At 33.5% G+C, this 14,265-nt stretch overlaps 1 protein-coding gene across 6 annotated transcripts in view; it reads left to right on the top strand.

Moving 5' to 3' along the window:
* The window catches only part of LOC127065041 (neo-calmodulin-like), a 99,160-nt gene that overhangs the window by 43,126 nt on the left and 41,769 nt on the right, over nt 1-14,265 (top strand). For 2 of the 6 annotated variants that reach the window (XM_050996871.1, XM_050996873.1), the window contains exon 2: nt 7,206-8,297. The exons of the other annotated variants lie outside the window; for them this stretch is intronic. In XM_050996871.1, the coding sequence (XP_050852828.1) occupies nt 8,211-8,297 (87 nt within the window). In that variant the 5' untranslated portion in view covers nt 7,206-8,210. The remainder of the gene's footprint in view (nt 1-7,205; nt 8,298-14,265) is intronic. 6 annotated transcript variants of the gene reach the window in all.

Consider the following 14,265-nt stretch of genomic DNA (forward strand, 5'->3'; position numbering starts at 1 on the left):
TCTGACGTGTATCGCTTGAATCGTCTGTGTGGCGATGGATTAAGGGAGAAAGAGGAAGGGTTAAAGGGGTTAAAGGGGCAATACATTGATGTGTAAGTGTGTGAAAGAAAGAGAAAAAAAGAGAGAAAGAGAGAAAAAGAGAGAGCATCGCGCTTGTTTCGAGTTTGTGGCCATTGATGCGTGACCAGGGGCTGTTAACCCAAAGGACATTCCACGTTATCGGTAGCCCTTGTGACTTTGTTTCAACTCCTGACTTTTTTCTCTCTCTTTCTCTCTCTCTTTTTCTTTTTATCGTTTTCATCTTTTTTCTCATTTTTTTTTATTCCCTCTGTACACGCATACATATACATACAAACATACATACATACATAAATGTACGCAATAAGCGCGTTCGATCGACCCATACGTCCGACTTTTCAATTAGGCGATCACTTAATGCGATATACTTTTTTTTATTACTAACTTTGTAGAGTCGGAGGACGATAGTCGAGGTCGAGTTTGCGTCATAGGAAACGAGAGTGTCCTCGTCGTTCAGCCTAATTCGTGGGATTCGTGATGGAGGCCCGTTAAGTCAAGGCGAGAGCCCGTTTTTGCGAACTCGGCATTCCTATTCGCGACGAATCGGTGTTCGCTTAATTAAGCCTCCGATCCTGCTGAGCTTTTAACGTGGTGTAACAGGCGGAAAAGAGAGAGAGAAAGAGAAAGAGAGAGAAGGAGAAGAAGAAGAAAAGAGATAGATAGATAGATAGATAGATAGATAGACGGAAAGTCACGATTCGTAAAAATTACGATACACAGTTTTGTGAGCTTTTGAATGGGTCGATCGTGACGAAAATAACAATGGTCTTTCGCAATGGTTTCTATATCCACTTCCATTTTTGTTTCTGTTTATTTTTATTTGTTTTTATTTATTTATATATATATTTTTGGTTTTTTGTTTTACTATTGAGTCAATTTTCCGATCGAATATCGTTGTAAAAAAATGGATTGTTCGGACGTACGTATATTTTGTCTTTGGAAATACAAAGGCAATCATTATTCCGCGTTAAACGCTAAACAGGATCTTAATTTAATCTAATGCACGTACTAATTATGGAAGAGATCGGATATAATGGATTCCAGAACATCCGGATCGAACGAGGAGAATACACAAGCATTGAGAGATCCCTCGATAGGTTCTCGCGTGCATTACGTGCCACGTTCGAAGCTTGAACGCGATGGAATTTCGCTCCAAAGCGACGCCTTGAATTTCTTCGGCGTGTCATTAGCCTCCTTGTTCGACGTCTAAACATTAAATCTCGATTCATCGTGCTTATCTTTGGTCCTCGTATTTGTGTCGCCTTTGTCGTTGACATCCGTCCATTAACATTCATAATTTCGATTGATAAAAGATCCAATTATCGTCACTCGAAACGGAGCTTTCACAGTTCGAAATTATTTTCAATAAGCCTATCTTAGAAGAAAAAAATAAAAGATATGAATGGATGGATGGATAAATGAATGGATGAATGAATAGATAGATAGATAGATAGGTAGATAGAAAAAGAGATAGAGAATATGAATGATACAGACGTTTCTTCGTATGAATCGGATTCGTAGTTAAAAGAAGACGTTTCTTTTTATCTTTTTTTTTTCTTTTTCTTTTTCTTTTTTTCCTCATGCTTACACGTTCTTTCATTTTCAAGATTACTTCTCTTCTAGGCCCTCATAGCGCAGACTCGATGCGAATGGCTCTTCGTGTCTCATCCACAGAGTTATAGATTGTATTTTTCCTACTATCTCCGTACCCTCCTATACCATCCCCCGGTCACCCCTCAACCCCTTTTGATCGAATTCACGAAGAAACGCTCCTTAAGGAAATCTCGTCGAAGTTTCAATAGAAAGCTCTTCTTTTCTTTCTTTTTTTTTCTTCTCTCTCTCTCTCTCTCTCTCTCTCTCTCTCTCTCTCTCTCTCTTTGTCCTCTCTTATCGACGTTATTACTTCATTCTTCTTTCATTCGAAGTAGCTGAGTCTACCTTTCTCGTTCTTTTCTTCTTCTTCTTCTTCTTTTTCTTTTTTCTTCCTCTTCCACTACTCCTTTTTCTTTCCTTTAGTTTAGTGTTTCGTTTAGCGCCTCGAGAAATATCAGGAGGAGAGACGTCAAATTCCATCGTCAAGTATCAGGCTTTCTTTGAAACTAATCAAACTTGTTCAATTAACGTAGCTACGCCGATGTAACAATCTTTGAAAGGAACGGGAAATGCATTTTGAAATTTTAAAGAAAATTGATAGACAACGAATAGGATACTGTTGTTTGTTCTGAAAAAAATTTTTTGTTATATGGTACGTGCGATATCAGGTCACAACGTATCTATACATACGTAACAGGCATATTATCTGATGTAACGATTCTAAGTAAAACAGGATCGATGAAAAACTCATAATTTCTTTTTTTCTATATATATATATCTGCGTGTGCATGTGTACATGCGCATACACATTGTATATACCTACGTACGTATATAGACGCCTACAATTCATTTTTCAAGTATTCGTAAAAAATGTAATGGAATAGTCGAGATATTGAATACGCAATGAAATATTGTATTCCTTCTCCTTTTTTTTTTTGCTCTTCTTCTTTAAATCATTACACGAGTTTCTTGAAAAAAAAGAAAACAAAATAAAAAAAGAATGAAAAAAATATGGTTTCTCGGATTTCACAAAGTTCTTTTCATGGCCAACGATTTTAATTCGTTAAAATCGCGAACACCCGGTATTCATCGAGACACCACGAGTAATATCTATTTTCGATAATATTCCATAGTTTTTTTAGCGAGGTTTTATATGTTCCAATGAATATAAAGATTATAACACATCATAGTAGAGCTTTTACTCGTTCGGTCGCGCGTGCGCGATATAAAATCTGCTTTTAGAGGTCGTTCGTATTTACGCGTATCTATATAGATATGTGCCATGCTCCTTGCTCTCGTATATTGCCTCGGTAAATATTGTAAAGCGTTTAAAACGTTTTAGAACTACGTTGCATTCCCTAGTGTTGTTAAATTTAAAAAGTTTTCCTTGGAAATACATTCAAAGAGATAAATAATTGAAATGCTTTTTTCTCCAAATCATTAAATACGGTCTCAACGAGAGGGATTCGATATATGTATTTAACATTTAGGATGTTACTTCCATCTTTTATGCACCATAATTTCGACTGTCCGTAATAAAGTGTTTATTGTTATAACGATATAACGTGAAATCATCGTTAGTGGCAATCGCGACAACGTTTAATTAGTATACACGCTTAATAATCATTCCCCAGAGGTCGCATTGTAACACGTTTCAAATTCATAATTGATATCTCGTCTCGTAATACCAAATCTGTTCTCATATAGATAAGCTAATATCGATAGCAATTTCGTCATAAACAGGACGTATACGATAACAAGACCTATATAAATTCATTTCACTATAATCAAGAAAAAGAAATATTAAGTAAAAAAAAAAGGGGGAAGAAAAAAGAAAGAAAGAAAAGAAAAAGAAAAAGAAAATGAAAATGAAAATGGAAATGATTACAACGATAGTAAAAATTTGTATGATCGAATATATGTAAAAAGAAAAAAAAAATAAGTGAGAAGATTTATCGTCTTTCTTTCAAATGTAAATTTTTCAATTCCGTTTCTGCTCAGAATCGTGCATACGTACGCATGTAACATTAAAAGGACAGGAAAAAACGATAGAGATGACTCGTGGGTAGGTAGAAAATAATTTATCGAAGTCCGTGTATGTGAATGCGAGAGCGCGTATATCGATCTCATTGCTACTTACGTTTCATTCATCGAGTCCGTTCGTAGAACGGACGATAATATCCAGCGAAATGAAACTCTCGGAAAACCAATGAATTCGGTAACGACGATTTTTACTCTATCGTAACGATTTAAATTTTCTTCCTCGAATCGAATTTAAAACAAATCGTCTTCGGATTTACATCTCGTTAAATTCGAATATATCTTTTATATATCGTTCGGTACGATAGTACGAGCTATCGTTATATAGATATAAAAAGAAAAGAAGAAAAAAAGGGAAGGAAGAAAAAAAGAAATAAAAAGAAGAACAAACAAATAAGTAACACAATGTGTTCCATTTACGGGCTTAAACCTATCGGAAAGCGATAGTGGAACGTTATTACGCGGACGTGGCTTTCGCGAAAAGTGATTTCATCTCTTTCTTTTTTTCTATTTTGTTTTATTTTCTCTCTTTCCTATCGATAAAGTCCAATGGCACGAGCTTATCCGGAAATGGTGAGATCATTCTTCCTCTTCTTTTTTTCTTTTTATTTTCCTTCTTTTTCCTTTCTCTTTTTGTATGTTTGTTTGTTTATATTACCTTCTTTCATCCCGTACAACAAAAGAAACGTAGATGTTTCTTTTCTTAGCGATATCTCGAAGCGTGCAATCTATCGCGATATGAAATATTCGGTGAACGGAAGATATGCAATAAATCAGAAATGCAAACAGTTGAGTTTCCTTTTGAATCTTTCCATCCAACGATTTACACTTTAGCAGATATCATATAAGCTTCGTTGCAAATGCAAGTTCACGGTTATACGTGTATTATATGTACACATATGCGGATATGTATATGCAGATACGCATTTATCGTTTTGCAGAGAACTGATAACGTCACAATGTCGAGTGTCAGCGTTACTATGAGCTGAAACTATTCCTCATGTCCTAGAAAAAGTTTATTTATTTCTTTGTTGGAAAAACGGGAACGTTGTGCGGGCAAACGCGAACGGAAGAAAGACGGTACGAATGCGGACGAGTATTGTTTCCTACGTTTGTTTTCTAGAAAGAAAGGAAGAATAGTGAAGTACAGAAGGGAGAGGAAGTGAGAAAGAGAAAAAGAGAGAGAGAGAGAGAGAGAGAGAGAGAGAGAGAGAAAAGGCGAACGTTTTATCGGGTATCTCGTTTAGCTTCTGTACCGATTTCGCGGTATAGAAGCTTGCCACGAATAATGCGACTAGTTCCGTGCAAGAATATAACGAAAGGTAAAGAACAAAACAAAAAAAAATTAAACAAAAAGAAAAGAACAAAAAGAAAGGTAAAGAAATTCATTGATTTTTATCGATTTCTATCGAGATCACTTTTCTACGGTGTTGCGGTTAAATTAAAAAAAAAAGTAAGAAAGAAATAAAATGAAAATATAAAAGTGACGTTTGATTTCTCAAAAGGTAACGATGATGGAAGAGAATTCTTGAAAAAGATCTGCGGTTTTAAAACGCGTTTAATTTCCGTTGGTGACTCCGGTGTACTTCCAACGCGATGAGTTTCAACGTGAAATCACCGGTAACGTCGCGGAAATCGAATTTGCGGCTAATTAACAGTGACGAGTTCTCGCGATGCGAGAACGTGCTCATCGTTGCGTATATTGCGAGATGGAAAACGGTTTATTAACCGAGAAAGCCGAGTCGAACGAAACTGTCCATTTTAATGACATAACGGATTCGTTTCTGTCGAGGGATGAAGAAAAAGCAAACGGACGTGCTTCACGTCGAGGAATTTAAAAGGCTTCGTTCGTTCGTTCGTTCGTGCGAAAGCGTTCTCGACTCTCAAGAGACGTCTTCATCGACTCCTTAATAATCTTATGCCGTTTGATTCTCATTTGTCGTCATCTTTGTATTAAAAAAAAAAAAAAGTGAGAAAAAAAAAATATATATATATATATTGTTTCGGTTGTTACATATAAATGCACAACGATCGGAAAAATTTTCAGTATTACGAGATTGACTCTCACGTATTTCAAAATTCGAAAAAAAAAGAAGAGGAAAAGAAAAAGATAAGAGAGAGAGAGAGAGACAAGATGAAAGAGTCTGTAGAGATAGTAGTACGACAAATTATATTGAAGTACCATCCATTGACAGAAAAGTTCGTGCAGCAATTCTCAGACTCGACGATTTATATAATTGGATTTTTAGTTTCGTTCTTTCGGCTTTGTTCTGTTTTACTTTTCTCGTAAAGAAACGACAAGCTCAATAAATGTAGAATAACATTTACGTAAATGCAAGTTATGTTGTATAAGTTGGTACGTAGGTACAGACAGATCTCTGGCATTCGATTTAAAATCGATTCGCCATCGTCGTTTGTAATATATTGATATGATCGCAAAATTGTCAAGCTGTATACACGTTTTCTTGTACGATAAAAGTAAGACTATACTCGTCTATTATACGAATAGATGATTCTTTTTGGATAAAAAAAAAAAAATGTATGAAAAATTTCTTTTTCTCGGTTCTTCTTTCCCTCCTTTAAGCGTCTGATTATATCATTTTTCGAGCGAACGGAGAAATATGTAAAAGATAGGAACGAGGATGAGATACCGAGAAGTGGATGGTATCGAAAATTTTCCGGAGGCGTTTTCGCTACGTTCAAAGGGATTTTCAATTTTTTTGCCTTTTTTTCGGCACGGTTCTTGTCAAAAGAAACGGAACAAAACGAAACGAAGTTTTAGGGATCTCGTTCGTCGAGATCCTAAAACTTAAAAAGACCTGCTATTCTTTATCTATGCTTATAACCCTTTTCTGTATTATTCTATCATGTCCTATGTTTCGTCCTGTCTTTAAAATGATCGTGTCGTCGATATTAATTTCCTTTTACGTGTATCGTCAATTATTAAGAACACGTTTATACATTTTCCATCGATGTGACACGATTCAATTGTTTATCGTTTAAGCACAGTACACAAAGCCCGACCGAGTTATTTCCCCGGGGAGAGGGGGCGGGAGTGAAGGTATATAGATTGGGATAATGCTAATGCCGGGAACACGTTAAACTCGAAGCTGAATAACTTAAAAATGGTCTATGCAAAATATATTGCGTAGGTGTAGCGTTTTAAAAACGATTAGATGCCAATAACAAAGAATATGTAATAAAAAGTATGTAGGTCTTCGTTCAAAGATTTAAATTTGATCTTCGCGAAGGTTATCGTAAAATTAAATAATTATCATTACGATGTGTTTCCCTTGATAACATTCGTGCGAAATATTTTATTCATTTTTAACACTTAAAAAGACAATCTCGTTTATAATATATGTATTTAAACCGAGTATATTGTATTGTAGCTATAAGTAAAAGGAGGAACACTATTGCCTGGGATAAATGATATAAAAATTAAAATCCAAATGTTTAATACGACATCTTCCTCCCTTTTTTTCATTTTATAGATCTATGGACATAGTTGCAGTAACGACTGTCGGTTCGAACGTACGAAAGATGAAGTCGCATCAATCGCGATTTTCTTTGGCTGGAATGTAGACGTCTAGGATATATCGAATGGAAGAAAGAAGATAACGATCGTCGTGAAAGAGAGAGAGTGAGAGAGAGAGAGAGAGAGAGAGAGAGAGAAAGAGTGAGAGAGAGAGAGTGTGATTGATCGGTGATCGATTGCGTGAAACATCGTTCGAGTGGCGATTCACTCGCGCGTCGCAAACCAAATGTTCCCCTCCGATTTGCTCGCAAGCTTTCTGCAAAAAGCAAAAAAGAGTGGCGAAGAGAGGGGAGCAATATCGCGATATTCTCGAGCCTTTATCCCGCGATAAAGTGAAAGCAGAGAAATTCGTGGTATACTTAGGAATAAAGTATATCTCTTTAACAAGAATAAAAGGCAAAGTCGCGTTCAAGATAAATCATTGGCTGTGTGTTTATAACGTAAACGATAGTGTTCATCGGTTGTATAGATATATGTCGATATATTAATATCGATTTGTTTCGAAGATATCGTCAAGAAGGAAAAATAAAGAAGATTAAGAGAACGGTAAGGAAGAAAAATCGTGACGAAATAAAAGAAAGAAAAGAAAAAACACAAAACGAAAAGAAAATGTGAGAGGATGTTCTCCCATAATCAAAGTTAAAATTAACGATTCGTGTTTCGAATAACTTTTTCGAAATCGACACGATTATCGATTAAATAAAAAAAAATATACGCACGTAATATTAGCAATAAAACAGCGCGTTCTCCTTCGCGTTAGTCAATGAGCAATAAACAAGTTCGGTCCTTTTCGTCTTCGTTATCGTTTAAGAGAAATTAAGAACGCGTTCGGTGTGGATCGAGGAGTCGACCAACGGTGGTGCTCCTTATCGCTATCAACGACGCTGGACGATATATTTTTTTAATTACAATTTTGGTGTGAAATAAGTAAGAAAAAGAAAGGGGGCGAAGACACGACAAGATGGCGTTCGCCGCGGCAAGAATGATCCTCAAGGACAAGCGGCGGAAGGCCAGCAAAGAGGACTTCGCACCGCGAAACAGAAGCAAGGTAAAGTCGTTAATTATGAACTCATTAAGTAATATCAATTATCGACACGATTCCCTATAGCTGATGTCAACAATGAATATCTAATTAGATATTTCTCGTTCTCGTTGGCAAACAAATTTCTTTAGAGACGACAAATAGTAATTTGAATTTGTTGTATTATTTCCAACGTGATGAAAAGAGAAAAAGAAAAAAGAAAAAGATTTCACATTAATTTTTATAATATATTACTCTCGAACACGAGAGATGATCGGAATAACCAAAAGCTGATCGCTGATCGCTGATCGCACACCGAGTATCAAATATCAATCAACGAGTACTTACTTTGCTCGAACGCGTGACGATGAATCCTGAACGGTTAAAACGTTCCAATATCCTTCATTTTCTCTACAACAGGTATTTTCCAAAAATTTCCATATAACGTGATACGTCTTGCTGCTTATACCGCTTGTACGAGAAAAATTTTATTGAAAATTTGTTGTTCAATGCTTGACAAACGATACGATGATGCGTGACACATAATGAGTTTTACGTTAGAACGTCGACCTTACAAAGTTTCCGACCTCTCTGTCGTTTCATTTACATTTTCTTTTTTACTTCTTTCTTTTTTACTTTCTTTTTACGAGGAGAGGTAGTTCTGAAACGTTTTAAACCTTAATTTCCATGTCACGACGGAGATATAAGTTATGCTGTCCACATGCATAAAAGTATGCTCTTGTTTTCTTTCTCACAAGAGAGAAAATAGGAAAGGAGAAAAGAGGAGAAAATAAATGGAGAGAGATAGGGAGAGATAGAGAGAGAAAGAGAGAAGTTTCGTATATATCTAAGTACGCATAATTCATACAGCAGGTAACGAAAAAAGTAAGAGCCATAGCGAATAGGGTCGAAGTTGTATCGTAAAAAGTGCACTGAACGTTATTTAATGCGATATTGTAACTAGTGAAATTTTTTCTCATTACTCTAACTATCGTAAAACGATAATGGTCTCAAGATTTTTTCACATGAAGCTTTGAATCTATTAATACGATATAACGTGTAATGTATCGACGATAATAAAGAAAAAAAGTTTGATAATAATTTTCAATAAGTTTCGAGTTCAAGATATATTATACGATTGAGTAAATTCTAGATTTCTAATGAATATTTTGAAATTTTTGTAAACGAAGGAACTAACATCAATTTGTCATCTTTCTCGAAGATCTCTTAACTAATTAAAGTAAAATCAGTGATCGCATTTGCGATCCTACGGTTGAACATTTGATCGAATATCACTTTGGTGTACGAATGATAAGCGGAAGTTTGTTACCCCTCTGAGTTTCGGAAATTAAGTTTGACTTTAACCGGATGGCAAACTTTTTCGATTCGTTCTTTATCTCTTTCTATCTATTTATCTCTTTTTTTTCTCTTTTTTTCTCTCTCTCACTTTTATACTAGTCTATTCGATTACATTCGATAGTCTCATATAACAGAATGATCTTTGTTCTTTTGACTCTTTCTCCGCGAAGTTACGATCCTCACGATTAATTCAAATCATCGACTTTTAATCTCTTCTCTTTTTTCTAAATGTACGTTTACCGTTACAACCGTACGTTGCTGTAACGAGATATTCCAAGGAAATTTCGCAGGATCAAATAGATCCGTTCTCATCCCATGAAATCTTAAACAGAGGAACCTCAAGCTCTACACATTTTCCACGATATTCACAATTTTAAGGAACAGAATCGGTTACTTGGAAACGCTTCCTGACTTTGAATTTAGGATTTCAGGATTACGATGGAAGGAATAGTGCTTTTCATATATATATATATATATATATATATATATATATATATATATATATATATATATATATGTATGTATGTATTTATAAACAGGATGAAAGCAATAACTTTGAATATCTCATTTCTTTTTAAAGACATGGAGCAACTTTGTTTACGAAAGTCATATGGCCATAATACGGCAATAATCATTTTTCTGAAGATGAATACGTGAAGGAAATATATAGGTCAATTGTGTTTTTTAAATGAAATCATAAGTTTTTGATCGCATTGATCAATGTAGCTCGATTTTATTTATAAAAAAGTATCACCATTGACGAAAAATTATTAGTTTAAGAAATATTTTAATTTAAATGTTGCTAAAAAACCATGTAGAAAAATGTGATTAATATATAGTAAGAATAGTAGTAAGTAAGTTATAAAAGAAAAGTTTTTCGGATTTACAATCTTTTAATTTCATACATTATCGGTCTATTAATAGATTTTTTATCCTGTTTTTTAAATAAATAAAATGAAATTTACATATTTGTAATAAAAGTTGAAATAATTTCATTATAGATATGTCTTTATTACGAAAGAAAAGAAAAAAATCAATTTAAAAAATTATTAACAAAATCGATTTTATTATAACAATATTATTGCATTATTTAAATAAATAAAGAATAAATTATCCTTGAAAACGGTGTTTTTTTCAAGTTTCTACGACTTTCCGTTCCGAAGATATCGCCTTCCAAAGATTTTCATTCATAATTCGTTTAGTACAGCTGTTCGTAGTAGTCGTATAGTAATAGTAGGTTACCCAGCTGGGATGCGTAAATTCTCGGAATTTATATAGGTCAGTGTGTCATTGTGCTAAGTTGAATGAAATTATATAGGTTAGTAGGTCAACGTAAATGTCTTCCATTTACATGGAAATATCTTCTGAACCAAAAGTCGTAAAAATTTGAAACAAATACCATTTTAAAGGGCAAAATTTTCTTTATTTTTTTATGATATTGTTAATAATTAATTAACAATTTGTTATAAACAATTTTTATAAACAAATTCTTACGGACTTGATTCATCGTATTTTGCAAAAAAAAGCAAAATTCAGATCTACAAAATTATATAAATTAATAAATAATTAATAAACATTATTTTTTTTATAAAAAAAATCATTTTTTTTATATTATTAATAGCCACTTCTTTCATTTACACGGGAATATCTCCGAAACTAAAAGTCGTAGAGACTCGAATCAAATATCATTAAAAAATGCAGATTTTTCTCTATTTGTTAAAGCGTATTGTTAATAATTAACAATTTGTTATAAACAATTTTTATAAACAAATTCTTACGAACATTATTTATTTTATTTTGCAAAAAATATTCAGATCTCGACTGATTTATAAAATTATATAAACTAATGAATAATTAATAAACAAATTCTTTGTTTATTGCAAAAAAATTTTTTTATATTATAAATAGCTATATCTTCCATTTACATGAGTATATCTTTGGAACTAATCGTCATAGAGATTTGAAACGAATACCATTTTAAAGGACAGAGTTTTTTCTATTTTTTAATCATATTATTAAGAATTAATTAATAATTTGTTATAAATAATTTTTATAAACAAATTGTTAAGAATTTGGTTCATTTTATTTTTCAAACAAAATTCAGGTTTTGGTTACTTTATAAAATTACATAAATTAATAAATAATAATAAATAATTAATAAACAAATCCTTTATTTATTGAAGAAACAATCGTTTCTTTATTATTAGTAACCACTTCTTCCACTTACATGTGAATATTTGCAAAACTGAAATTCGTACAAACTTTAAATAAATACGCTAACTAAGCACAAAGTAAATGCAGTGTAAGCAGAGAGTAAAGCGTAGGAGAAACGCTTGAATAGGAGTTTATAAATATCTTATAAACTAATAACTTTTCGACATATATGGACTAATAATATTTCATAAAATATATCAAGTTGCATCGATCAATGTAGTCAAAAATATATAATTTCGTTTAAAAAATACAGTTAATCTTCATATATCCTTTATGTGTCCTCTTGCAAGAAGATTATTATTATTATATTATGGCTCTTTCAGCACAGTATAACTTTTGTTAACAAAGTTTCTCCATATCGTCAAAAAGAACGAAGATATTCAAAGTAATTAAAGTTATTGCTCCATCCTACATGTATGTGTATATTTGCATGTATATATATATATATATATATATATATATATATATATATATATATAAGTATACCGCGATTTTCCATTTCAGAACATATTATACATTTTCGCTTTAATTAGTTCTCGTAGAATTCGAATAATTGGTTTAAAGGCTTTCATCGGTATCGACCGATACAAGATTATATACGATTTACAATAATGTCCTCGTGTAATCCAGAGTAAGGAAAATTCGTCGTTACAGAGAGATCGAGAAATTATATATTCTATCGTAATCTTTTATATTTAAAAAAAATATATGTACATTCAAAGAAGATTTTCTTATCGCATGTTTTGCAGTGACACCGGTGAATTCTTATACACGTACTACGTATACATTTTATGTGTGTGTGCGTATATATACGCAGTACGTATACATAGAGATGACACATGACCCGTGATAGCCGTTTTTCCCAAGAATTCCTAGCACGTTCTAGGTAGCGCCTTGTTAAAAATTTCAGGAGTCTCTCCTCGAACCGACGGATCTTCCATTCAAGTCGAATCCGTGCTTGTAACGCTTCTCTCGGGACTTTTACTTCGGCCTCTAGACGAGCTGGTACTGCGGAAAATAGTCTCTCTTTCTCACCCTCTCTCTTTCTCTTTCCCTCTTTGTCTGTGTATACATATATATATACATATATATATATATATATATATATATATATATATATATATATTTTATCTCTTTCTCTCATTCTCGTAAAAGGACTCTGTCGTTTTCGATGTAGTGGCAACATAACGATAAACGTAAATACGATCGATAGTCTCGCTCAAAGCTATTGTCACTATCTTTATCGTTTCTCGTAAACATTTGAAATTCAAACTCGATTTCTCGTTCTTTCTCCTTTTTTTTTCATAGTTATAAACACGTTCAATGCTCTTCCAACGAGTTTGCACGAATATTAGTTAGGAAATGTTTAAACGATGGAAGAATCGTTTTTCCGGCGATTTTCTTTCTAAAGAGAGGATAAAAAGCAAACTTTGAAAATGTGGTAAGATCAACAACGAGGATCAAGACCGTAATGAAGAACGAGATCGCTCTCGAGAAAATTTATCGTAAGAAAGTCCATTAATCCATAGCTTTATTATAGTCTGGATATCTTTTATCGATAGGGAAGTGTAGATAAGTAAAATAATTGAGAGTTTCATTTTTATCGGAAATTCGACATGGTTTTGTTGTTGGATGGAAAATATGAAAAGCAAAATTAAAGAAGATAGAGTCACTCTATATCACTCCCTTTCTTTCGTTCACTCTTCTACTCTTCTACTGGATCAAGCTTTTTTTTGAGTTTTTTATTTATCAAGTCAAAAGTTGAGAGAAGAGATACTTTGCCGTCTTGTTCGGTTCTGGACGTCGCAAAAAGGCAAACTTTGTTTCTTCTTATCGCGTGAGCTGCGGCATCGCGTGCAACTTAAAAGAGGGTGAGAGAGAAAGAGAAAGAGAGGGAAGACAGAGAGACAGAGAGAGAGAGAGAGAGAGAGAGAGAGAGAGAGAGAGAGAGAGAGAGAGAGAGAGAGAGATAGGAAAAAAAGAGAACATTCGAGTTTAGCCAAATGGAAAAAATAAGAGAGTTAACTGAAAAATGCGCGGATTGGACTAAACTTTTTAAAAGGCGATTTCCATAATTGGAGATACCGCAGAAATATTATCGTCCATTAACGTCTCCACTTTCGGGGGGTTACGTCTACGACGATTTCACGCGAAATTATCTCTCGCGAACGGATGACGGCCATTTCAAGGAAAGAGCTTATTTAAAGGTAGCAAAAATAAGACGTGAAAATCCTTTTTCCGATTTATACGATTAGATCCCGTTTTTTCTCTCTCTCTTTTTTTTTATTAATCTTTTTCTTTCTTTTTTCTTTTTTACGAATTTATTCGTCCCTTGGTAATGCATTGCATTATTTATTTCGTTAACACTTCAAAAATGTATTTAAGTGATCGAATTAAACGTATATACTTTTTGATTATCATC

This window comes from Vespula vulgaris, chromosome 7, assembly GCF_905475345.1.
Source record: "Vespula vulgaris chromosome 7, iyVesVulg1.1, whole genome shotgun sequence".
Classification (NCBI taxonomy): Eukaryota; Metazoa; Arthropoda; class Insecta; order Hymenoptera; family Vespidae; genus Vespula; species Vespula vulgaris.